Raw genomic sequence first — 27,687 nt, forward strand, 5'->3', positions numbered from 1 at the left:
AAAGTGAAAACATCTAAAAACAACTCTTGTGAAACTATTTCACGGGTCAATTTTGTGAGAGATATCGCCGATCTGACCTAACTCATCAAAAATATTATTTTTTATGGTAAATATGGATCGAACTGACGTGAAATCATCTCATAAAGACCTACTCAGAAAACTATTTTATGTGGATGTGTAATAAATCAGAATAAAAAAGCTTCATGTTAGACGATATTATTGATCTATATTTGTGAGACGAATTAATCGGAGAGTAGGACTCTGATGAGACTGTCTCACAAATATTTATCTGTGTGAGACGGATCAATCCTACCGATATTCACAATAAAAAAATAATATCTTAACATAAAAAGTAATATTTTTCATGGACAATCCAAATAATTTTTTTTTTCGTTTTCAATTCTGTGAATCAGAACATTTCGTATTTTCCGTATAATACTGTTTTTTTCTTTTTTCGTTTTCAATTTTGTCACGCTATTATGATTAATTTATTATGACTTGGTGGTATATGATCGAAAGAATAATTATTAAAACAATTTATTTATGAAGAAGGAAATAACCCGGTTACCGTCCGCCATAACCAGAGAGCTTGTCTCCTTCTCGTTGTTTTTATCTTTCCGTATTTTGATCTCTGCAAAATTTTCAGCTCATCGATGAGATCTCTCGAGATCACACAACACACGATCCCACGTTCCGCGCTACCAAAAATCAAATAGAGCTATCGAAGTTCGAGTTATTGTGCAACTTCTTTTTCCTCGAGTGTTAATAGATATCTGTTCGTGGCGGGTGAATACATCGGATTATAAATCTGATCAAGAAGAATAATTGGTGGGTTCTCCGTGTTTTTCTATTTTGTGAAAAGGGTCATTGAGATTTTTGGCGAGAAGTGGACGGAGAAAGAAACCAGTTAAATTCAATTTTAGTTAATGTTTTTTTAATGATTTATGTGGGAAGCAGAGGTGGGAGAACGGGTTAGAGTTTGGGCTGGAGATGGAAGAGACCGAGCTTGAAGAAGGCGAGGCACTGTGCTATAATGGTGTAGAAAATTCCACGATTGACCCTGATGTTGCTTTCTCGTACATTGTAAGAATTTTTTTATTTTCCTTTTCACTTTTTTTTTCCGTGCTGTAAAGTAGTTATTATCTTTATGACGGTACGTCGAATTTCTGACCTTGTTTTAAGTTGTATGGCACCTCTGTTAGCTCCCAAGTGTTGACAGGTGGTAGTTTAGTATTTTTGTTCTCTCTGTAATTATTCCGGCTTTGATCAGTTTCTGGATATGAATATGCTGTTTCTTTATATTCTCCGAAAAAGGCTAGTGTTCTTTATTGGGGATAGTAGTTACCATTTTTGGATTGGCCGTAGTGAATTTTGTATCTGTAGTTTGTTCTATTTAGGCGGTATATCTGTGCTCAGATTTGATGCATCTTCTTGTACTCTAATACGAGGACATGTGCACTAATGTTGTTACACGAGCTCTTTCTGAACCTTCTGTTGTAGAGACGAGATAAAATAAAATTCACGCATTACACCTTGCTTGAGGTGCTATCGTTCTTGGTCTTGAATAGAATATTAATATTAACGTTTTTCGATTGGCATTCGTTTGAAGGGGGAGAAACTCCGAGATGTTTTGGGGCATTTCCAGAAAGATTTTGAAGGTGGCGTTTCAGCTGAGAATTTGGGTAAGTTGAAAAAGAGTGCGACATAACAAATGTGAATTCAGAACATGATGTGTCGAGTATGGATTAAGAATTTGTTGGCTTAACAGGTGCAAAATTTGGAGGCTATGGTTCCTTTTTACCTACTTATCAGAGATCTCCATCTAGGTCCCATGCAAATACTGCTCCAGAGATCCAGGAAAATAGTATACCAAATTCCGCGAAAAGGTTTCATTTGGAGGTAGACGCTGATGGATATAAATTTACGTACTTTTGTGTTGACGATCTTTCATTACAAAATAGACTAGAATGTCTTGTTGCAGGTTGACTCTAGCTAATTGACATATTCTCTGGTTCAGGATCAGACACAAAGCTCATCAGCTTCAAGAAGTGTTTCGCCGACTGCAAGGCTTCATGCCGCTTCAGGAAAAACCATGTTGATGGGAAATTCCTTGAAAGTAGATGTAGACTTACCGTTTAGACAAGTTAATGAATCCAGTTTAAACCTTGGAGTCTCCAAGAAATCTGTCAAAACTTCTGGTCAGAGAATTCTGAAGGTCCGAATCAAAGTTGGATCTGATAAAGTTTCAACACAAAAGAATGCTGATATCTACAACGGACTTGGTCTTGTAGTTTCTCCATCTTCTTTGTTAGATGAAAGTCCTGCCACTAGTAAACCACCGAGTCATAATCTTTTGGATTTGCAGGAGGGCTCTCCTATCAGTATTCTTCAGGTAAAACTAAATAATTTGTTGTGATTTATGATATGTTTGGGTCTAGTAGCGCTAATTCCTTTCTAAATGAATTCCAAAAATTCACTTCATTCTTTGGTGGATCAGACAATGACATCCTTTTATGGGGGTCTACTTTTATCTCCTCTATCAGAGGATTTGATTCATCTGATGGATAAAGGAAATCTTGGAGTAATTGGTGAATCTGAACTCGACAAGATGGGCACTAAGAAATCTGGGATGTTGGTAAATGGATCTCTTTCTAGTAGGTGTGATCAGAAAGTCACAGAGCGGAAAAAATGGAAGCCATCTGAAAGTGATTCTTCTTTCACCGAATTAAAGAATCATATGAGCAGCAGTGATAAGAATTATTCCGTCTCTGCTCTGAAGAAGGAAAATGAAACTGATATCGACACAGTAGAGTGTGATGAACTTGTATCCAGTGCTTTGAAACTTCCACTTTTATCGAATTCACACTATGCCAGTGATGTGGTAATAGGGATGGATGGAGATTTTATCTCCTCTGGAATGGCAGGGAAGAAATGTTTGGATGCTGAACCTGCTCAAGATATTTGCAGAGCTGAAAAGTTAACTGAAAGTCTGGGATTGTCAACTGGGTTTTCAGAAATTAAAAAAGGAAAATTTGACAGCGGCATCGCTGCTCGCTCTCTGCACAATGTACGTAAAGCAGAAAAAGCTCTTGCTTCAGGTGAATATGAGTCAAATGATTGTAAGGGGACAGAAGACAACAGTGCTGAACCGATTGATTCCTTGAAACAGTTTCCTGTTCAGAAGGAAGGATCTGGTAGCGAGAAAGGTTCAAAATCAGCTCTCAAGAAGTCATCTTCTGGGGCCCACAGGAAACTAGTAAGAGTTCCCAGCATAAGTTCTAAAGTTGCATATATGTCAAAAGATAAGTTGAATGTTGATTTTTCTTTGAGTTCTAAAAGGGGGAAGAGTTCTCATCCTGACAGTGACAGTCTCGTGTCTAAAAATGAATCACATGATCTGCGAAAGGAAAAACACGGAGACTTGGGATTCGAAAATGATAACGAATCCATTTCAGGTGAAATGTCATTTACTGGAAGGATAAAGGACCATCAACACATGAGTAGAATAAGTGAGAGTGATTACCATGACGGATTAAAAGATAATTGTAACAAATTAAAATCTGAAAATCCACATTCCTTGGAAGTATGCTCCATGTCGGCTTCTCATAGAATCCCTCCTGGAAATGGGCCGAGTTCTGAAGCTCCAACTGGAATAGCTGCTCCTCTTAATGAAGATTGGGTCTCTTGTGACAACTGTGGGAAATGGAGACTTCTTCCGCTGGGTACAAATCCCAAGAGTCTTCCAAATAAATGGCTTTGTAGGATGCTTACCTGGCTGTAAGTTCTATCATTCTTGTTGAGCCATCCTTTTTATGTGACCACTCTTATACCATATTTTTCTCGTGTTTTGTAATAATCTGACAGAACTGATATGTGTTCATGACTTGGTGTCTTATTTTATCCGCCTAATAACCAAACACAGAGTTGAGTTAAAAACTATAATTGTAGTGTGTTTGATGATCGAGCTAGGCCTCTTTTTTGTTTGTTTGTCAAGGTTCTTTAATCCAAAAGGAAAAACTTATGTTCTGCCATTTTCGTAGGCCTGGGATGAACCGATGTAGTGTCCCAGAGGAGGAGACAAGTAATGCATTAAGGGCCCAGGCCCTTTACCACCCTTCTGCTTCATTTCAGCTCAACCAGATAAACAATTCTCTGGGAACTTCTGTAACGGTGCCTTCAGTTCAGACACACAATGATAATAAACAAGAGCCACTTGTCAATTGTTCTGATACAGGTATTACAATGAGTACCATCCTCAAGTTGTCCTTTATGTATGAAGGCAACATAAGTCTAATTGTCAAATCTTGTCCTTGAACCCCAATCTTCAGCTTCTCCTTAAATTTCTTATGCTTTTGTTCAAATGTGCATAGTTATGAATTCGATGACAAGGAGCAAACGAGAGTCTGATTTGGATGGTTCTAGAGCATCTAAAAGACTGAAGGAAAATGAGCAGTTTGATTATGAAAAGAGGATTTCTGATCATGGCGGAGCTTCCATAAAAGCAAGTAGCTCTATTAACAGTTTGAAGCCAGAAATACATACACCTAGTACATCAGATTATCGTCTGCTGCATTCAAGCATACATGATAACAAGGATTCCGTTAGGAAGAGGAAAGGAGAGGAACATCATGGTTCTCAAAGTCATGTGAAGCCTCTTTCATTTTCAGGACACTGCCAACAACGCTCTGGTGAATTTGTGGATGAAATGTGTGAAAGTGACCATATGAAAGAAAAGAAAGCTAGAGTTTCCAATTCTAGAAACCAGCAAAATGGGCATTATCTGAGCAATTCTCAGGCTGAAGATTATTTGAAAGGTGATAAGAGTTTGGTTCGATCTTCTGTTACTGCCAATTCAAGTTCTTCCAAGGTATCTGGCTCACGTAAACCTAAAGCCTTTGCCCAGGAAGTTAAAGGGTCCCCAGTTGAATCAGTGTCTTCATATCCTTTGAGATTTTATAATGCTGATAAGGTCACTTCTACGAGAAAGAACCTCATTGGAAAAGATGATTTTCAGGATTCTCACTCCCTGACTGGCATGAGCCCGAAAAGGTTTTCAGCTGGTGAAGATGACAGAGGGAATGATCAAACAGGGATGGTGAAAAAAGATGCAGTTGTATGTGATATTCCCTTAGGTGATAAGCATAGTGCTTCTGAGAAGTATTCTTTTGAGCAATGCCAAATAGAAGGAAAAACAAATGCAGGCCTTGCTCATGGTAGTGTATATCACTTGAAGAAGCGGGAGAAGGGGCTGGCTTCACATAAAGATAAGACTCAAACTTCTGGATCTGACTCAGGTAAAGAAAAAATCAAGGCGTTTGATTCTTCACGTGATTACTTGTATCACGGGCGTGATGAGGAGAAGTACAAGAGTCGAAGAAACAAGTTTGACGATGAATCCAGCCCTCCAGGTAAGGCCGAGAAGTTTGTTTGCAAAAAAGATACTGCAGGAGGAACTTTAAGTGAGAGCAGTAAAGGAAGAAGAGGTCAGATAAAGTATGAAGGTCATGATGGCCAAGAAGTTACCATAAAAAGGCATAATCTTCTGCAGGAACATGACGACAATAAATTACGCAAGAAAAGTGACCAGGTTGAGGTTAATGAAAACGGTAACTCACTCTCACTTCCACCCTTAGCAAGAATTCAGACTGAAACAGTTGCTAGTCTCCATCCTGTCTCTGGATCTCATAAAGAAAACATCGAAAAAAGTGCATTTGGTAATGATGATGCATTAAAGGCATCAAGACAGAGTATAAAACCTGAGAACCAGAATGTTCAACCCAGTAGCTCTAGGAATCCAAAATTGCACAAGGCTCGGGATGCTGAAGTCCCAAGTCCTGTTCGTAGGGATTCCAATAGTCAGGCTGCTAATAATGCTTTGAAAGAGGCAAAGGACCTCAAACACCTGGCTGATCGTCTCAAGGTTTACTCTCGTCGTGATAATTCTGACATACTTATTGTATTGTTCCAATGTTAAATTTATATCAAGGTTCTGTGTGACAGCATTGTGGATCAGGGGAAAGTAATGGGTTATACTTCGAAGCTTCCCTCAAATTTCTCCATGCCGCCTCATTGTTAGAATCTGGAAGCACTGAAGGCTCGAAGCATAATGATGTGCACTCAATGAATATATACAGCAGCACTGCAAAGCTTTGCGAGTGAGTTATGCTTAGCATTTATAAAATTCTTATGTTGGGAACAAAGTTTATGCATTTATTTGTGTTTAAGTCATTTTTTCCCAAAGAAAATAAAGTTTTTGGTTATTTAAACGTTAGCCAAATCTTACGAGAGGTTATGACATGAGTTCTATCCTGATGGTGAATCCTTTAAATCCATTAAATGTTGGTTTCTAAGGCATCATAGACTTCTTTCTTAGCTTTTTGCTCTGTTGCGCTCTCATAGATTTTCTTGTTTCTAATGGTGTTACTTAATGATAGGTTTTGTGCTCATGAATATGAAAAGTCAAAAGACATGGCTACTGCTGCTTTGGCATATAAATGCACCGAGGTTGCTTATATGCGAGTAGTTTATTCTTCACATTCCAGAGCAAGCAGAGACAGGAATGATTTGCAAACTTCTTTGCAGATTTTTCCCCCAGGTATCAATTAGTCATTCTTTATGATGATTTAAAATGAAATCCAAACGATACTGTTATTACACTGGTCTCAGTTTAATAATTGAAGGACTATATCTTCTTGACGATCGTGATTTATAATTTTATCATCATATTACCTTCAAATTTTGGTTTTTTCTTTTAAGTAATGAGTAAAGGGTGATCTCTCCATTGGTTACTTCCCTTGGCCAATTTTATAGCCCAAGCGCAATTGTTGGTTTTCTTCTGTGTTGCCTTATTAATAGTAGAGTCCAATAATAGAAATTGCAGAATGACTCTTTTTCTTCTGGACTTGTTGAAAATCCTTGAGTTGGTATGTTTATTTACGGGTGCTAACAGTTGATGCTTTTGTGGAGATTATTCGCTATGACTGAATCATGTGAGAGAAAATGTTTGGTCATAAAGCCAAGATGAGAGTCAAAAACTAGAAAATTAATCTTTTAGGTGGGAGAACCCTCTAGGTAATTAACCATTTTAGGTTTTGCTGTATAATTTGATATGGGTATGTGATATCACCAGCCTTTGAGAAGGCAAAGCACACCAAACACATGCACCTTTGTTCAGCCCGTGACTCATATCATGTTATCGGGATTGACCCGATGATAGTCCTTTAGGACACATAACACCCTGCAACCAAGAAAAAATTGAGAAGGGATGAATTATATTCCTCTTTTGGCTATGGTGTAATTGTGTTTCACCTAGCATTTATTTAGTGATTTGTAAAATATAAAGTTGCAGCTATGCGAGAACTTTATCTTACTTGTTTAGTTAAGAACTTTGACGACTTTACAGTCCTAATTGTGGATTCTTGTGCTTACGATTACCATTTAGGTGACTCTCCTTCTTCCTCTGCTTCTGATGTGGACAACTTAAACCACGCGTCTGCAGACAATTCTACCGGCTTAACCAAGGTTGGAGAACCTGGTAGCCATGTCATCACTTCACAAAATCGTTCTGGTTTCTTGCGGCTCCTCAACTTTGTAAGTCTCGGGATTTGGGAAATCATGGTTTGAGGGAGTTGTTCTTAAACTTCTTTTTTTAAAATTAAAAAAAAAAACTGTTTTTTTTTACTAAATACTGTTTTTCTTTTAAAGGCTCAGGATATTACCTTTGCATTGGAAGCCTCGAGGAAATCAAGAAATGCTTACGCTGCTGCTAGTTCAAAACTCGAAGAAACCCTGCATGCAGATGGCATCACTTCCCTCAAAAAGGCACTTGATTTCAACTTCCAAGATGTACAAGGTTTATTGCGCCTTGTGCGAGTCTCAATGGAAGTCATAAATAGTTGAAGTGGACATTACCTTTCTTCATGCCAATCTTGGATCTTCCCTTTCCTCCATGTTCTCGGATTGAAAAGGATCTTACCTGGTTGATTACAAATGGCAGAGAGGGGAAATGATATTCACTCAGTTGTTAAAAGTTTGTCAGGATGATTTAATGAGCCTCAATTTCTGCAATTCCTGCACAATTTGATCGTAAGATTTATCGAGCCACCTCTAAATCCACGGCAAGCTCAAGATATCACAACTCGATACGGGTGACACATATATATTCAGAAAATTCAATCAAGAAAAGTGGATTATATTCTCAGGTTAATTTTCCTAAAATTTTGTCTATGCTAGATCAGAATTCCCCCTTTTTTGTGGTTCTTAGACAATGTACTTAAATGTTTTGCAGGTCCGTACATAGTGTTTCCACCCCAGCACTGATAAGATTTTACCTGTTTTATTCATCAGTGGACATGTTCATTTATACTCTTCTTTAATGAATGGGGTTGGGAATTACCCTCCTTAAAAGGACTACATGTAAAATTATTTTTGCATTTCTTCGTATAAATGTCAATTGCATGTTTCTTTTTTCTATTAATGAAATGTAAATGAAATTTGTTTTAGTCGATCAATCTACGTTTCAGGGACCGTTTATAATCGTGCCATGACTACCATAAACACAAATCATCCATAAATAAGTATGAATGGCAGCTCCCTCCAATTTCTTGGTAGGTAATAATTGTTAGAGTAGATGTCTTGTAAGTCAACTATTGGTTAGAGAATTTATTAACTCAGTTGTAATAAACAATCTTTATTTTAATATAATTCATTATTTCATGGTTTGTTATTTTTTTTATATGTATACTCATGTGATCAACATAGATAAATACATTGATTATACTTTAATACAAATGAATCGTAATTCGATGTTGGAATTCATTTGTAAATATTTTATAATCTAAATTTGTTCTTAGTCGATTCAGCCTCTTAAAACATGGATAAATGTCGCTTGAGCTCGAGACTAGCATATGTGATGTTGCGTACCGCTTTCTTGGTAAGGGCATATAGTTGTCAAACATACAGATGGGTAGTCATATGATGATTATACCGAACTATCCTTCCTTGGACTTTCCAAGTGTTTATCATTCGTCGAGAGGATAAGTCTGTAATTATGATTGTACATCATTAGTCCTTACAACCCGGAACAACATCGAGGCTCTATATGCTAGGACTGTGCTTTGACTTGTTTACCGACTCCAGGAGGGTCATCAGGTGGCGAGATTGAGTACAGTTGCAACGCATGTAAGAGCCAGTGCATTGTAGTCGGGAATTCACCTCTCACCTACGAGTGTAGATATCCTATGTGATCTGATGAAATAATAGTGTATGGAATCTCTGGCCAAAGTATGAGATCTACGTTAGAAAAAGAGTTTTTCAATTGTACATGCGATGTCACTATTTATTCTCAAATATGGGTCACATAGTTATCGAATTATTATGCAACACTCGATGAACCAATGGTTGCAGATTCGATCAGGATATATGAGATGAAGGGACCGTACTGTACGTTAATCATAATCGACTGGTTCTTGCAGGCACTATCAGTGATACCTAGGGAATCATGAGACGATGCTACTAGATGCTCTTACCATGATTCGATGGGTTTAATTAAAAATATGATTTCTGACAATCTCATGATCAATTGTTGATACATAGAATGAGGAAAATTAGGGTAAGCAAGAATAAAAGATTATGTCTTGAATCACAAAGAATCGTGAACCCACGGCTAGCTGTATCCTTGAACCATTGAGGGTCACACAAGTACTGGATCATTTGTTCTCGTTGAGAGAAAAAATAAATTCAAGGAGTTGAGTTTATATAAATTAGTAAATTCAAGGAGTTGAATTTATGATAATCAAATTTTGAGAAAATAAATTCAAGGAGTTGAATTTATGAGATAGTAAATTCAAGAAGTTGAATTTATGATATTTAAAATTTGGAGAGAATAAATTCAAAGATTTGAATTTGTGGAATATGATAATTTAATTTATTAAATTCAAATGTTGAGTTTATTAAATATTAAATTAAATACAGTGGGAAGTATGTTTAATGAGCTTCTAGGACTACAATTCCAACATACTAAATAATTAAAGTTCTTAATGGATTTTGATTAATTAATTAAACTAGTTGTACTAGTCCAATTAATTTATCAAGCTCATTAATGTTAATTATGGAAATTAAGTCATCACTTGATTATAAAAGATAGTAGAGAAGCCATAACCCTAGCCACCAAGCAAACCTACACTCTCCTTGCAAGTTTTCGAAAATTACTCTTCTTTTCTCTCAAATTTTCAGCCACCTTGAAGATTTTTAAGGGTTGAGTCGTCTCTCGAATTTTGATCTCCAACATCGAAACTTCTTCCAAATATTCTAGTGCTATTTGGAAGAGAAACTAATCTTCTAGTCGTAGACCTGATTCGAAGATAAAAGAAATGAGTTCTCAAAGAAAGTTCGTAGGAAATTCAACAAGAGCTATATCTGTCAATATCAGAATAGTTGGAGTCGAGTGAATTAATTCACTAAAAATATAAACTTTAACTCTCTATGAATGTAGTGCTCAAACAAATATTTTGATTATCAAAATAAAATAAAATTTTTAAAACTTCCGCTGCGTTTGGGTAAGAGAAAACTGAGATTCATGAGTGATATCAGAGTCGGATTCTCTATATCGTATGATTTTAAATATTGAATAATTTATTTCTAATCAAACAAGAAATTTTTTCAGAAAATTAATGCACCATAAAAACTTTTATTTTTTCAGAAATAAAAAAATATCGAATCTACCTGTAACTGTTCCGGGCAGACCGTGCGCGCAGCATATGCGCGGCATCGGCGCAGCAAGCGGGCACGACCATCACGCAGCATGCGCGCGCGCAATTGGGCGTGCCAGCATGTCTGCCACTGCCCGATACGATCAGACAGCGCGGGCGGCTGCCCAGGAATGTCTCGAGCACCGTATTGGGTAATTGACTTGAATTAATTGGGCCTAGGGTGAGATTTTCTAATTTTTCAAAACTTTGGATAAAATTGACATTTTATGAAAATTAGTTCAATTTATCTTTTGAAAATTTTAATTTTTGAAAAATTAATAATTTTTTTTAAATAAATAATTAGAATAAAATTTTAATTATTTATGGCAAAATTGAGTTTTTCAATAAATCAATTATTGAATTAGTTGGAAATTAAATAAAGGTGTTTATTTAATTTATTAAATTCTTTAATAATTGTTGTGGTTAGTAATAAAATTATTAGATACATAATTTATCAATTAATTAAATTTGTTTAATTAATTGATGTTAATATTTTTATTAAACGCATGAAGGATGATTGAGAGCCTTGAACAATGTGTCAGTTGTATGTTATGATATTTTACTGTTTTATATATTTTGTTAGTATTTAATATTCTTAAAATAGGTCTGGTTTATGGCTATTTTACATTTTTGCAGTCACTATCAGTGATACGTAGGAAATCATGGGACGATGCTACTAAACGCTCTTACCATGATTCGATGGGTTTAATCAGAAATATGATTTAATGTCAGTTGTTGATTCATAGAATAAGGCAAAAATTAGGGTATGCCCGAATAAAGGATTATGTTCTGAATCACAAAGGGTTGTGAACTCACGGCTAGTTGTATCCCTAAAGTATTGAGGGTCACACAAGTACTTGATCATTTGTTCTTGTTGAGAGAAAAAATAAATTCAAGGAATTGAATTTATATAAAATAGCAAATTCAAGGAGTTGAATTTATGATAATTAAAAATTTTGAGAAAATAAATTCAAGGAGCTGAATTTATGAGATAGTAAATTCAAAGAAGTTGAATTTATGATATTTAAAATTTGGAGAGAATAAATTCAAAGAGTTGAATTTGTGGAATATGATAATTTAATTTATTAAACTCAAATGTTGAGTTTATTAAATATTAAATTAAATATAGTGGGAAGTATGTTTAATGAGCTTGTAGGACTACAAGTTCAACAAACTAAATAATTAAAATTTTTAATGGACTTTGATTAATTAATTAAACTAGTTGGACTAGTCCAATTAATTAATCAAGCCCATTAATGTTAATTATGAAAATTAGGTCATGACTTGATTATAAAAGATAGTACAGAAACCATAACCCTAGCCACCAAGTAAGCCTCCACTCTCCTTGCAAGTTTTCGAAAATTCCTCTTCTTTTCTCTCAAATTTTCAGCCATCTTGAAGATTTTTAAGGGTTGAGCCGTCTCTCGAATTTTGATATCCAACGTTGAAACTTTTCCAAATATTCTAGTGCTATTTGGAAGAGGAACTAATCTTCTAGTCGTGGACCTGATTCGAAGATAAAAGAAAGGAGTTTTCAAAGAAAGTTCGTAGGAAATTCAACAAGAGCTATATCCGCTAATACCAAAATAGTTGGAGCCGAGTAAATTAATTCACTAAAGGTAACTTTAATACCCTATGAATGTTTATGTTCTTTAAAACCATACGAGTGTTCAAATAAATATTTTGATTGTCAAAATAAAATAAAAATTTTAAAACTTCCGCTGCGTTTGAGCAAGAGAAATCGATATCCAACAATAATAATATTGCATCGCCTCTCTCCTCCGCACGAGTCATGGAGTACTGATCACACTTCTCTGCACAATTAGGCACAATTAGCAGCCTTGGGGACCATGGCATGAGCCACCTGGGGAAACAGTGCGGGGGGGCTATTCAACAAGTGCAAAACCAAGACCCCATCATGCTCGTTACCGGCTCATACTTGGTGTAGAGTTCTTTTTGTGGCTCATATTTGGCTTAGGCAGCTTTGACGACGCTTGAAGCTGTATCTTAGCTGCAAAGCCGGCTCAATGCATGTGAAAAGCCAGTTATTGAGCAACGACCCAAGTTTGTGGTGCAAACTTCAACTGATGTGTTAATCTCACTATGCTCGACGTAGTCGCTCATGCGAGCTTGCCCGATCAAATTCTAGAGTTTGATACCTATCATGTATCTCATTTGATATGATTTAATCTTTTTATAAAAGGGATTTGTGGGCGACCAGATGTGACACACCAAGACATCAAACACTAAAATGTTCATATCTTCATCTCTCTCATATTCACAATAGAAAGGTTCTCGGTGTCGTGAATTATCGCGACTGTTCTCATAAAACTCATGTAGCGTAAGTAAATTCTGTTTGTCATCAAGATTTGGCCCCGTTTGGTAGTGGTGATTAGAAGTTCCATCAGTGTGCAAAAGGTGTTAGGATTAGTCACTGGTCCAGCGTTTGACTCGTTTTTGGAAACAAAATGGATTACCTCAGGCCCGTGAAAAGGTCACTGTTCAATCTTGAAAACCCATGAATTATGTCCCTACTTGACATTGGTATTTACACTCCACATTTGTACAGTACGAAGGGTTTTTCCCAATTTTACCCTGCGCCCTAGAAAACACACCAAACGAACTTACCCTCTTTCAAGAGAACTGCCGCAGCAGCAGGAGTTCGTGGAATCACTCTCATTGATCGAATTCATCTGTAATATTAACATGTCACAAGAAAATCTTAAAATAACATTTCATATATTTCAGAATAATGTTTTTGTATATTAAACACGCTTATTTCCTTCTTTGTATAATATAAATAGGTCGAAGCTTAGTTTGTAATAGTTAGTTGGAAACAAATAAACACTTCTCAGAAAACGGGTGAAGATTTCTTACCGCCAACTCTCGTCTCATGCAAATCAGTTCCTTTCTTTAATTTCAACATGATATCAGAGTAAGGTTTCTTTTCTGAAAATTTATTAGAGTTTTACTGCTCATAATTGATCGGTAAATTCATTTTGGAATCAATTATTTCATCGTCTCCCATTCTGATGGCTTCTTCTGCAATCGATGTTTTCGATCCACTTTATGTGAATTCATCCGACACTCTAGGGCTCAATTTGATCAATGAACAACTGGTTGGTACTGAGAACTACGGAATTTGGAGTCGCGCAATGCAGATCGCGCTGCGAGCTAAGAATAAACTTGCATTTGTTGATGGGAGCTATAAGAAACCAGATCCTGGATCAAATCGAGTACTTCAGTGGGAGAGATGCAATGTGATTGTACTGTCCTGGATAATGAATGTTGTATCGAAGGAAATCTTTGGTGGTATTGTGTATTCCACTGATGCTGCGGTGGTATGGAATGATCTAAGGGAGCGGTTTGACAAGGTTAATGGCTCACGGATCTTTGCACTTCACCGAGAAATAGGCTGTCATGTGCAAGGTAATAATTCGATATCAACATATTATTCAAAGCTTAGACAACTATGGGATGAGTATGCTTCTCTTGAGACAATGCCTATCTGCGCATGTGAATCTTCAAAGAAGTTCATTGAATTTGATCAACAACACAAACTTCTTCGGTTTCTCATGGGACTTAATGAAAGTTTTGTTCACATCCGAAGCCACATATTAATGATGGATCCACTTCCTACCGTAAGCAATGCGTTCGCTATCATATCCCAAGAGGAATCACATCGAAGTTTATTGAGTGTGCCCCCTCAACAACATGAATCCTCTGCTTTCTTCTCTGCTCAGAATAAAAGGAAGAATGACGTTAGATGTGAGCACTGTAATTTACTTGGTCAGAATAAGGAGAACTGCTTCAGACTAATTGGCTACCCTCCTGGACACAAATTCTATAAAGGACCAGGGAGGGGTGGGAACCAGAGATACAACAAAGAACGATACAACAAAGGAAATTTGATGGGAAAGGCTAACACCTCTGCCGTTAATACTGGTGAGATTGAGCAGCCAAGTGTGACTAAAGATGCATGCTCCTTCTTTACTCTTGATCAATACGCTGCCATTTTAAAACTTTTGGCCAAAGGAAAATAGGATGGTGAGCAAGGTGCTACCACTGCAAACATGGCAGGTACTGGAAAGTCTCCGTTTCTTGATATTGAATGGATAATTGATTCTGGTGCTAATGATCATATGATTGGATATCATGGAATACCACATGTTCTTAATTCCTATGCAGAATCCACGGGTTCAATACAATTGTCAAATGGTAGTTCCACAAAAATTAGTAGCCTAGGTACCATTCCTATCAATCAAACCAGCTCACTTTCAAATGCCCTCATTGTTCCTGAATTTCATCACAACCTTCTATCCATATCTAAGTTCACTACAGACCATCAATGTTTTGTCACATTCTTTCCACGGTTTTGTGTGTTTCAGGGCCTCTCAAATGGGAAGATCATGGGGATTGGTAGAGAGAGACAAGGACTTTACTATCTCGACAATTCAAGTTTGAAGCCTTTAGATGCACAACCCGATCTCACATTACCTGTTTCTAGATTACCTTTGTATAGGTCATTACTTTCAGCTGTAAATAGTGCACAAACCAATAATGTATCACAAGAAACCTTATGACATCAACGTCTAGGACATATATCTTTGACTCGAATGAGAAAGTTACCTTTCTTACCAAACTGTTTCGAATTATCTCATTCCGCTATTTGTCCCTTATCGAAACAAACTCGCATGGTCTTTCCGGAAAAAAGGTCTTCTCATTCATCTTTTGCTTTCAACTAATTCATATGGATGTATGGGGACCATTCCACACACCTACATACAATGGAGAACAATACTTCCTCACCATTGTAGATGACTACACACGTACGACAAGGGTCTACCTCATGCATTCAAAACTAGATGTACTCCATATGGTTAAGAGCTTTCTGGCACTCATTCAAACTCAGTTTTCTACTGCCATTAAGATTATTAGAACCGACAATGCCATGGAATTTTTTCAACGGGAATGCACTGATTTATTTCATGCTTTAGGCATTGTGCATCAAAGTTCATATCCCTATATCCCTCAGCAAAATGGTTTAGTAGAGCGTAAACATCGACATATTCTCAATGTTGCTCGATCCTTGAAGTTCCAAGCTTTTTTTACCTGACAAATACTGGGGCCATTGTATACTTACCTCAGTTCTTATTAATCGAACACCGACACCCCTCTTATCCAATAAAACACCTTTTGAAGTTTTGTTTGGTGTATCCCCTTCTTATTCTCATTTACGAATCTTGAGTTGTCTCTGTTATGTATCCACCTTACCTAAGGGAGATAAGTTTGCTCCTCGTGCAAGTGCATGTGTCTTTCTTGGTTACTGCAGTTCACAGAAAGGGTATAAAGTCCAAATTTACTCACACATAAGTTCTTTACCTCACGCGACGTTGTGTTTCATGAATCTATGTTTCTGTTTTCACACATTTCCCACCATGAGACCATTTTTCCCATTCCACCCATCGAATTGCAGGTTGATCCCTTACCTCTTTACACACAACCACACGTTACTCCTCATCCATGCCTTCCTTGACATTCCACTCACACTCCTCGGCCACCAATCTGGTCTCATGATTACGTGTGTTCTTATTCTTCCTCTCCACATCCCATTTCTGCTTATCTCACTTATGATAAGTTGTCTACTTCATATCAATCATTCCTTTCAAAACTTTCTGAAAATAGAGAACCTACTTTATACCATGAGACAGTGCTTGATACTCGTTGGCTATCTGCTATGGAACTTGAGTTACGAGCCCTATCTAATAACAATACATGGGAGATTGTTGATTTGCCCCCGGGTAAAGTTCCCATTGGAAATAAATGGGTCTACAAAATTAAATATAACCCTGATGGTAGTGTGGATCGCTATAAGGCTCGACTTGTTGCCAAGGGTTATACTCAACTTTATGGAGTGGATTTTCATGACACATTCTCCCATGTAGCTAAGATCACCACTGTCTGATGCCTTCTGAGTGTTGCAGCTATGTCCAGTGGCCTTTGTATCAAATGGATGTCACGAATGCTTTTCTTCAAGGAGACCTTGATGAGGAGATTTATATGCCCCTTCCTCAGGGACTTCGAAGTCAAGGGGAGAGTTGTGAAGGACTTCGACGTCAAGGGGAGTTCGAAAGGACTAATGTATGTAAGTTGATGAAGTCCTTATATGGCCTCAAACAAGCCTCAAGGCAATGGAACATTAAATTTGCATCAATCATGAAGTCTGCTAGTTTCTATCAGTCAAAACATGATCATTCAATGTTAGTCAAGAAAGAGCAAAAGGCTATTACCATATTGCTGGTATATGTAGATGATATCGTGATCACATGCAATCATCAAACTTCAATTGAAGCATTAAAGAAACATTTACACAGCCATATCAGGATCAAGGACTTGGGAACATTGAAATATTTTCTTGGTATAGAGGTTGCTCGATCAAAGGATGGAATATGTTTGAACCAAAGAAAGTATGCTCTGGAACTTATATCAGATGCAGGCTTGGCAGGTGCTAAGGCTTGTAATACGCCTATGAAACAAAATGCTAAGTTCACTTCGAAGGAGTTTGATGACAGTGCAAAGAAAGATGCTGATGATGATCCTTTGTTGGACAATGCAAGTGAGTATAGAAGGTTGATCGGTAGACTTCTATATCTCACTGTTACAAGACCTGACATATGCTATGATGTGCAAACGTTAAGTCAATTCATGAATACTCCAAAAACATCACACTTGGAAGCAGCCTTGAGAATACTGCGATATCTAAAGTCTTCGCCCGGAAGAGGAATTTTTCTCACTGCCCAAAGATCATCACATCTAACAACATATTGTGATTCCGACTGGGGAACGTGTCCTATGACAAGAAAATCGGTCACTTGCTATTGCATTAAAATTGGAAGCTCGCTGTTGTCATGGAAAACCAAGAAGCAAGCAACCGTCTCGAGATCTTCAGCTGAAGCGGAATATAGGGCCATGGTAAATACCACATGTGAAGTAATCTGGATAATAGGAATTCTGAAAAATAGGGGAGCGGACTTAATGCTGCCTGTGGTTATCTACTGCGACAACACTGCAGCATTGCATATCGCGGCCAATCCGATGTATCACGAGAGAATGAAACATATAGAAATTGATTGTCACCTAATACGAGAAAAGATATGTGAGAAGCTGATCAAAACATCTTATGTTTCAACGGGAGAGCAGCAAGCGGATTTGTTTACTAAAGAACTTGGGAAAAGCCAGCATCAATATCTTATGTCCAAGCTTGGAATGCTGGATCTATTTCAAGTTTGAAGGAGAGTCTTAAAATAACATTTCAAATATTTCAGAATAACGTTTTTGTATATTAAACACGCTTATTTCCTTCTTTGTATATAAATAGAGAGAAGCTTAGTTTGTAATACTTAGTTGGAAACAAATAAACACTTCTCATAAAACGGGTGAAGATTTCTCACCGCCAACTCTCGTCTCATGCAAATCAGTTCCTTTCTTTAATTTCAACAGAAAATCCTGAAATCCCATACCCAATTTTCCATTTCATTTCATTTCCAAGCTTATGTATTCCAAAACTCCGATTTTCAATCCAAGAAAATCGTATCTTTCGGAATTATATCTACTCCTACATATCACCCTTCCTCCAGTTTTCAATGATTCTTGCTGCTGTTGTGGCTACAGAGGGCTTATCCGACGCAGCTCCAGCTTAAAATCTGCGCTCTGCTGTTCCTCATCGCCAACTCCATTTTCTTGCAAAATGCCGCGTGCATTTCCAAGATGGGTCCACGGATCAGATGGGGATCCGGCTAAGATTTTAAATCCGAGATCTTCCAAAATGGGTCGGCGGGTGAGACTTGGATAACAGAAAAGAGAGTGATGAACAAGATCTATTTTAGATTTTGCTCGGTTCAGAGGTAAATTATAATTATAAAGTGGGAAGAGGTAATTTGGTCTGTGTGAAATATTTTCCAAATCATTTTATCCCAAATAATAAATATCCTTTACATAAAACTTACTTATCCCTAATAATCTCATCCTATGTCCTAAGGGGTGCCTAAGAGAGTATGCAATAAGAGGTCCTAGATCAACGTTTTTCAATCTTTCTGGTATCAATCAACTGCTAATTGGTGTTGCTTGTTGGCAAGTCTGTATTTTGGAGGGGAAAACGAAAACAAAACAGAAGGAAATTGTTAACCACTGAATGAAAGCGACAGCATATACTAATAGGAACTTGATTTGGAAAAATTTTCTTGAATTTTATTCCAAAAAGAATAATTTGCATTCAAAAATACATGAATCATCACACCACTTCAAGAAAAGAACAACATTTATCGGCCGGAATGATTTACTGCCTCTGAAACGTTTGCATATGAAGAAGAAAGCCCTTACAAAAAATACAAGCCTCGCTTTTTTTAACTCCTGCACCGCGTGGCGGCGGAGCAAGATCGAGTGTATGGATTAGCTTGCGCACCCGGCCGGCAGTTGTAGTACGAAGCGCCTCTCCTTGAGCATGGGACTCTGTTCGCCTGCAGCGCCCCGTAGCTGATGTACCTAGTGGTTGCTAGAATACGCCGATTGACTTCCGAATCCATTTCGAACTCGCCGCCGCTGTCGGCCATGCACTCAGCTATTGATCCTTGGCAGGTCGCGGACATTTTGATCGGGATCCAGCTGAAGTCGCCGTCCCCGCCAGCTTCGGCGGATCGTTGAAGGAGGATCAATACTAACACGGCGGATAGGAGGGGGAGAAAGGTAGATTTGGCCATTGATTTTTGTCCGATGGTCTCTTCTTCTGAAGATTAGGAAAGTGACGAGTGTCTCTCACGCGGATTCAGATTAGTACAGAGGAAAAATGGTGGTAAGCACGTTGATGCAATTCTACTCTTACAAATTAGAAAAAGGTAATAAATAAAATAAAATAAAGGTATTTATATTTATAAATATATTAGACGGTGGAAATTCCACCATATATTAATATATATTTCCGACAAGGTTCTAAAGTCACGGCAAAAACTTGCGTGAGACGGTTTCACGAATCGTATTTTGTGATACGGATATCTTATTTGGGTCATCCATGAAAAAATATTAATTTTTATGTTAAAATTATTACTTTTTATTGTGAATATCGGTAGTGTTGACCCGTCTCACAGATAAAAACTGATGAAACCGTCTCACAAAAAACATACTCTGAAGTCACATACCATATTTCTTTTAAGGCATAGTTTGGTACACATGATAGGATAAACATGTGATATATAATATAAGGATAAGTTAATGATAAATAAGACGTATGATATTATATTTAATGCTTGGTATGATTTTAATAAGAGTGATTAAATTTATATATTAGATTGTAATGACAAAATTAACCTTATCATAATAAATTTTATAATTTCAAAGTTGTTGCTTGAGTTCATATTTTTTATCTGTTCATGTGCCGATAATGCTTGCATGATTTATTTATTTTTACCTAATTTTATATATTATATAATATGATAATTGAGCCCTTGATTTTGTGAGTTAAGTCAAATATCAATTTTTAAGGTTAATCGAGTGATACTAATAATTTTATTGATATTTATAAAAATTATTTATATAATTATCTAGAGTTTATTTTTATATAATTATCATATTATATAATATATAAAAATAAATAATTTCTACCTACTAGCATAGATTTATAAAAATCATTTATAAATTGAGGGCAATTAAGTCATTTGTAGTGTATTTTATCATTAAATTAAAATTATCACATCTAATAGAAGGGATATTTTATCATTCAAAAAAATTATTTATCAATATCATGGGCTTTTTAAAAAGTTACCAAACATGAGATATGGTGGATTTTTTATCAATCCCTCCCTTATCCCATGTACCAAACTATGCTTTACATGAAAAACAATCACAATTAGTTGTATAAACAAATGAAAACGAACAGAAACATTAATAAAAATTTAAGATTTGATTATTATTTTTTTGAATTAAGTATTATTCGAGTTTAGATTCAATTCGAAGCTCGAAAATTAAATTTTTTTGCTTGAGTTTGGTTCGAAATGTTCGAACGTATTCGTGAGTTATTCGAAGTATTGTTCGGATATTAAAGTTCGAATTTTGTTAAGTCGGGAACTAACTCTTGTAAAACGTTAAAGCCATCTTGTAATAGCATAATGCAGAAAGAATCACTGTCCATTGTGATGAGTGCAAGGAACTAAAGTTTTAAAGGTTATTTTTGTAATTTTAATGTGATGGGTATCTAATAGACTATCTTATAAATTGGGTTCAATAAATTGATTATTCATATTTGCTTATTTTATTGTTGAGTGATCATTTTCATTAGATATTGGTTCTATATTATTTTAGAATTCTATTCAAATTTATTTTCCTTTTCAATTTCTTAATAATTTATCACAATTAAATTAAATTACATCTTTATATTAGAAAATAACTGTAATAGTAATTGAAGTCTTATTTTACTATTTTTACTATTAATTTGAGTGACAAAAATGTCATATACAATTATATCTATTACTTTTAAAAAATTTACTGAATAAAAACATATTTCATTAAATATTTGTTTTAACTGTCAAAAATTAAATCTTTAATTTTGAAATTTGAGAAGAGGAAGCATCCGGAACAACAAGAAATTCAAAGGCAAAATCTTGTATGAGACGGTCTCACGGGTTGTATTTTGTGAGACAGATATCTTATTTAGGTCATCTTTAAAAAAATATTATTTTTTATGCTAAGTATAAAGATTTATTCTAAAATAATAGGCCACAAAGCATAATAAACATGAAATAGCGAAAATGGTACACGGTAACACGAAAAAGGGTTATATTTTAATTTAATTCAATTAAATTAAATTACATTTTAATGTTAGAAAATAAATTTAATAACAATCGAGGTCTGATTTTACAATTTATTTAAGAATAACAAAATTGTTATTTACAATCATATCATTTACTTTTAAAAGTGTATTGAATGAAAACTTATTTAATTAAATATATATTTTAACTGACAAAATTAGATCTTTAATTTTGATATTTGATAAAAGAAAATATTCGGAACACCAAGGAGATTCGAATTATGAAAACCAAAGGACATAGAAAAATAGATTTGAGATGATAAAGCATCTGAACACCAAAGAGATTAGAACGAGGAAAAAAAAAAAAAAAAAACGGAAGATCAAGAGTCAATTATTATTTCGAAAAATTTAAATATACAAAATAAAATACACATTTGATTAAAAAATAGGTTTCTTGTGAGACGGTGTCACGAATCTTTATCTATGAGACGGGTCAATCCTATCGATATTCACAATAAAAATTAATAATTTTTCATGGGTAATTCAGATAAAATATTTTAACACGAATTAAAATGTAATCCACAGCTGGCAAATGTCTGCTCACTATTCTCATATGGTCTGGTAATAACTATACACACGAGATATTTCAGATGTATATTATATTTGTGTGTGGAACAAGAAAGATGCAAATCAGAGCTCAATAAGCCGCTTGGCTCCGTCCAAGGTATTCTTCAGCAGCAACGCGAAGGTCACCGGTCCAACGCCACCTGGAACCGGCGTAATGCATCCAGCTACCTTGCACGCTTCGTGGAAGTCCACGTCTCCCACGAGCCTGTAACCGGACTTTTTACTCGGGTCATCCACAGCATTTCTCCCAACGTCGATAACCGCAGCACCTGGCTTGATCCAGCTGCCCTTTATCTGAAAATTATGGGTAAGAATAAAAGAAAAAGACTAGCAAAACCGAAAGAAACTTGCAGATATATAAATTGATTAGTCTGGTTACCATGGTTGCTTGCCCTGCTGCAGCAATGATAATGTCAGCTTCACGAATTATACGCTCTGGTTCCTTGGTGCGGGAGTGAACCACGGTAACAGTGGCATCTTCTTTCAGAAGTAGCAGGGAAACTGGTAAGCCAACTATGTTACTTCGACCCACGACTACAGCCTTCTTTCCTCTGACGGAGATGCCACTCCGCGATAGAAGCTCTAGGCAAACCTGTTTCCTCAGGAACACAAACTCTCGCAAGATGTTAGAATTACCTGTCTGCGCATGTATGGTGCCTGTGTGATGTCATGTGAATACATGGATGGGACTACCTTTGGGGTGCAAGGGACGAACAAAGGATCTATGCCTTTCATCGCTAACTTGCCAATATGCGAAGGATGAAATCCATCGACGTCTTTGTCAAGGGATATTTCGCTCAAAATTTTCCCTTCACTGATATGTTTAGGCATAGGAAGCTGCAGCATTATACCTTCAACAACCACACAAGAAGAAAAATCATCCAACTAAACAAATGAAATGAATACACAAGCTCGGAAAACTACCAACCATGAACATCAGGATCCGCATTCAATTCATGGACTTTGCTGATTAGTTCTGCCTCGGGTACTTCCTCTGGCAGATTCAGTACTATGGACCTGATTCCGACTTCATCGCAAGCCCTCCTTTTCATATCCACATAGCTTTGTGAATTCTTCCCTTGCCCAACGACCACCACAGCTAATCCGGGCACCTGAAATTATCAAGACTCAAAAACTACAACACAGAAAATATCCAACTCGTGTGTATACGGTATTTTATGCAAGAAACATAGTGAGCAGTTAAAAGAACAAAAATGTTTAATTGCTAAGTAGCTTGAATTTTTTTCCCCATTTATAATCATGTGCAACAGCACCACATCAGCGCAAAATGCAGAAACGATCGATCGATGACTGGATTTCACAGGCGCAGAGATCATATACTTTGCCATAAGTCTGAGAGAGATGGCGCACTTCAGCGGAGATTTCAGACTGTATTATCTGGGCTATTAGTTTACCATCAATGATTGTGGCTTTATGATCTGACATAGTTTCGTGACGACGGAATACTCTAGTTAGTAAGGGGATGATGCTGGAATGGATATGGTGATAATGGAGGCTGCATTTTGGTTTTTCTTTTGTTTTGTCCCCTACAATTAACAATGTTTGTTGTAGTTTACTTCTCTCAATCAATCACTATTTTTATTGATTGTGTATGTTTCACGGGTTTTTTAAAATGATAACTTATTTAGATGCTTTTCAATAATTGAGTTTCATGGATGGTTTTGCTTTCGTTTTCAGAATTTACATTTATATCAGATGATTGTGATGTTAGCCAAGATCGAGAAGATCGGATTACAAAAACTAATTTCTTGTGATTTCAATTATATCTTTTTTACATGATCGATTGTTCTACGTATTTAATACGAATTACTTAATTACAACACACAGAAATTAGAGCGTGTATTCGATCTTTCTCTGCACTAGATCTACGCTCCAAACCTCCAAGCCTTCTCCGGTGTTCTCTCAAACTCTAAGCGTGGATTGTGTGTGGTCGCTTGTTACCATATCACACACACACACACACACACACACACACACATATATATATATTATATCTGTAATATCTTGTAACATAAAAGATAATGACAATATCTTTTTAAAATATAAATTTAAATGGACAGAATATATTATACCATATCTAGAAGATTAGATGATAAACTTCCATGTAATATAATAGTCCAGATAAATTTATCTCACATATACCATAAATTATAACTCATATAATTTATCCGAATTTATATTAGAGCCACCAAAAGAACCTGATCGGATTCAATTAAATTAAGCTCCAATAAATAATATGATCCAATCAACTCATGATTAATCAAAATAATTTATTAATCTTATTCTACTCCACTAAAAGAATAAGATTGCACTCTCAAATTAATTGATATTACTGAAGCACAAAATCAATAATTATATCCTCTGATTTATCGACCCAACATATCACCCATGTCGATCAATTAGAACATCTAAGACAGGGTATCATGACCATATAACCCATATTCGATATTCATAGCTTCTCAACCCTCATTTTCTATTTGACAGTCCCATGTGATCACATCACATAATTAACTCAACAAGAATGTTGAATTACCGAGCTCAGATTTTACTGTCTTCTAGAAGAACTTGTGAGTTTATGATCATACCTATTGACTAGGTGACAGATTCCATATTACGAACATATGTTCTTTGTTATTTTACTTTGATTCCTAAAAAAATCGAGATATTGACCAATAGTTTGGTCTTACTCATTGATGTATCAAAGAACTTCAAGTTAGTAATCAAAGTTCATTATCCGCTCAGGATTAAGGTGTTATGTACGAAAATCTAGTGATTTTGAATTAGTATGGTTAAATCAAATTCAAATCTCACGTGGTCCAGTCCAATACAACAAAATGTATCCCTAATTTTATTACCAAACCAAAGATAGTCTTCAATAAAATTGAGACGATCTTATCAAAATAATTTGTCCTAATTTATTTACCGATCGTGGAGAATAAAGCTTTGGATTGAATTAAAATTGAATCTTTCTGTGTTTAACGACTTAAACACTCAATTTATAATAATATAACAATCCAATGGACATATGCATTGCTCAAAATAAATTTATTTAAACAAACAAATGAACATTATTCTAATTTCAAAATGTCATCAACATATAACAAAAGTACTCGATGGGCATCATACTATCGAACATTATTTTATCCTCCCACTTGTCATAGAGTAAATGAGTCATGTCTAGTACACCCATATTTCGAATATGTTCTTCAAAAGCTCTAGCAGGTAAGCTTTTGGTGAAAGGATCAGCAAGATTTTCAGCAGATGCTATCTTGCACACTGTCACGTCTCCTCGTTGAATAATATCCCTCACTAGGTGATATTTTCGTTCAATGTGTTTTCCACGCTGATGGTTTCTTGGTTCTTTTGCATTTGCCACTGCACCACTGTTATCACAATATAAAGTAATGGCATTTGATGCAGCAGGAACAACCTCAAGGCTTAGAAAAAACTTTTTCAGCCAAACGGCTTCTTTTGCTGCTTCACAAGCCGCTACATACTCCGCTTTCATTGTGGAATCAACAATACATGATTGCTTGATACTCCTACAAACAACGGCACCACCACCCAATGTGAACACAGATCCTGATGTGGATTTACGAGAATCTCTATCAGCTTGAAAATCAGAATCAGTATAACTCACAGGTGCCAACTCTGAAGCCGAATAAACCAACATATACCCTCTAGTTCTGCGAAGATACTTGAGAATATGCTTTACAGCAATCCAGTGCTCTAGTCCTGGGTTTGACTGATATCTACTAACAATCCCAACAGCATAACAAATATCTGGTCGAGTGCATAGCATAGCATACGTAAGACTTCCTACAACCGAAGCATATGGAACTCTTTTCATGTATTCCACTTCACTTGGATTCTTGGGATTGTGGTCCTTTGACAAGTGAATTCCATGTCTAAAAGGTGTTTGACCTTTCTTGGAATTTTGCATTGCATATCTCACCAATATTTTATCAACATATGAAGATTGAGATAAAGCAATCCGTTTGTTCTTCCTATCCCGAAGGATTTGGATACCTAAAACATAACTTGCTTCTCCCAAGTCTTTCATGTCAAACTGTTGAGACAACCAATTTTTGGCAGAGGTCATCACCTCTAAATTATTCCCAATAAGTAGGATGTAATCCACATATAACACAAGAAAAATCACCTTGTCATCCAAAATTTTCTTATAGACACAAGGCTCATCAAGATTTTGATTGAAACCATAATCTTTCACAGATTGATCAAATATGATGTTCCAAGACCTAGACACCTGCTTAAGTGCATAAATAGACTTTTTCAGTTTGCATACTTTATGCTCTTGACCGTTGTGAATAAAACCATCTGGTTGTACCATATAAATGGTTTCGTCAAGATTTTCATTAAGAAATGCTGTCTTGACATCCATTTGCCACACCTCATAATCAAAATGAGCTGCAATGGATAAGAGGATCCGAATAGACTTTATCATAGCCACAGGTAAGAAGGTTTCATCGTAATCGATTCCTTCTCGTTTGCTAAAACCTTTGACTACCAATCTAGCCTTAAATGTCTCCATTTTTCCGTCTATTCATCTCTTTCTCTTGTAGACCCACTTACACCCTATAGGTTTCACCCCTTCAGGAATGTCTACAAGAACCCAGATGGAGTTAGTGTACATGGATCTCATTTCTGATTCCATGGCACTCCTCCATTGGTCAGCATCAACATCCTTCATAGCTTCTTTGTACGTGATGGGATCCTCCTCTTGTTCAATGGAAACCGCATCAAACGATTCTCCATAGAGCAAGTATCTAGAAGGTTGTAGAATGACCCTCCCACTACGTCTAAGTTATGGAGGTTCTTGGTTGATTGGAATTGATTGTTGTTGTCTTAAGTTATCTTCTTGACCATTTCCTTCATTCTCCATTTGGATATGATGGGGTGACCGATCATTGGAACCAATTTCTTCTACCACTTCATTTGTTTAGAAACCAGTGGTTAATGGTGGTAGAAATGTGAATTCAAACTGAGTAGGTTCAGTGCGGATATCTGGAGTAGATGATTTAGCAATCTCTTCCAAAAAAACCTTACTCTTTGATTCACTCTCTTCTATGTGTTTGTCCTCTAAGAAGGTTGCATTTGTACTTACAAATATCTTCTTGTCTTGAGGACTATAGAAGTAATATCCTCTTGTTCCCTTAGGATATCCAACAAACATGCATAATTCTGATCTAGGTTCCATTTTATCCATCTTTCTCTTTAGCACATAAGCATGACATCCCCATATCCGAATATGTCTTAGATTAGGCACGCGCCCATTCCACAATTCAAGAGGTGTCTTAGAGACAGACTTAGAAGGAATCATGCTCAATAAGTATATTGCAGTTTGGATAGCATATCCCCAAAAAGATGTACTGAGCTTAGAGAAACTTAGCATGGACCTAACCATGTCCAACAAAGTCCTATTTCTCCTTTCAGAGACACCATTCTGCTGAGGTGTAGCTGGTGCACTCAATTGGG

At 36.3% G+C, this 27,687-nt stretch overlaps 2 protein-coding genes across 2 annotated transcripts; one reads left to right on the plus strand and one right to left on the minus strand.

Annotated features, from left to right (window-relative positions):
* Positions 1-529: 529 nt before the first annotated feature.
* On the plus strand, positions 530-8,469 carry LOC142545889 (cysteine-tryptophan domain-containing zinc finger protein 3-like). Its single transcript, XM_075653310.1, has 13 exons — positions 530-828; positions 958-1,083; positions 1,610-1,682; positions 1,769-1,899; positions 2,018-2,392; positions 2,498-3,777; positions 4,041-4,234; positions 4,371-5,920; positions 6,001-6,155; positions 6,435-6,595; positions 7,442-7,590; positions 7,705-8,201; positions 8,288-8,469. The coding sequence occupies exons 2-12, from the start codon at positions 991-993 to the stop codon at positions 7,897-7,899; spliced, it is 4,356 nt and encodes a 1,451-aa protein (XP_075509425.1). The 5' UTR covers positions 530-828; positions 958-990; the 3' UTR covers positions 7,900-8,201; positions 8,288-8,469.
* A 13,615-nt stretch (positions 8,470-22,084) lies between these two features.
* Positions 22,085-23,778, minus strand: LOC142519206 (bifunctional protein FolD 2-like). The gene is made up of 5 exons (XM_075622148.1): positions 23,512-23,778; positions 23,099-23,282; positions 22,864-23,021; positions 22,550-22,762; positions 22,085-22,464 (listed from the first exon to the last, which is right to left on the minus strand). The coding sequence occupies exons 1-5, from the start codon at positions 23,614-23,616 to the stop codon at positions 22,234-22,236; spliced, it is 891 nt and encodes a 296-aa protein (XP_075478263.1). The 5' UTR covers positions 23,617-23,778; the 3' UTR covers positions 22,085-22,233.
* Between the last annotated feature and the right edge of the window lie 3,909 nt (positions 23,779-27,687).

This window comes from Primulina tabacum, chromosome 1, assembly GCF_025594145.1.
Source record: "Primulina tabacum isolate GXHZ01 chromosome 1, ASM2559414v2, whole genome shotgun sequence".
In the NCBI taxonomy this organism is placed as follows: Eukaryota; Viridiplantae; Streptophyta; class Magnoliopsida; order Lamiales; family Gesneriaceae; genus Primulina; species Primulina tabacum.

Coding starts and splice junctions, on each gene's coding strand:
- LOC142545889 (XM_075653310.1), top strand. CDS start 991: ATGGAAGAGACCGAGCTTGAAGAAGGCGAGGCACTGTGCTATAATGGT. Junction 1,084..1,609: donor ATGTTGCTTTCTCGTACATT/GTAAGAATTTTT, acceptor ATTCGTTTGAAG/GGGGAGAAACTCCGAGATGT. Junction 6,596..7,441: donor TTTGCAGATTTTTCCCCCAG/GTATCAATTAGT, acceptor ATTACCATTTAG/GTGACTCTCCTTCTTCCTCT.
- LOC142519206 (XM_075622148.1), bottom strand. CDS start 23,616: ATGTCAGATCATAAAGCCACAATCATTGATGGTAAACTAATAGCCCAG. Junction 23,283..23,511: donor TCTCTCAGACTTATGGCAAA/GTATATGATCTC, acceptor TGATAATTTCAG/GTGCCCGGATTAGCTGTGGT. Junction 23,022..23,098: donor TGCGGATCCTGATGTTCATG/GTTGGTAGTTTT, acceptor TGGTTGTTGAAG/GTATAATGCTGCAGCTTCCT.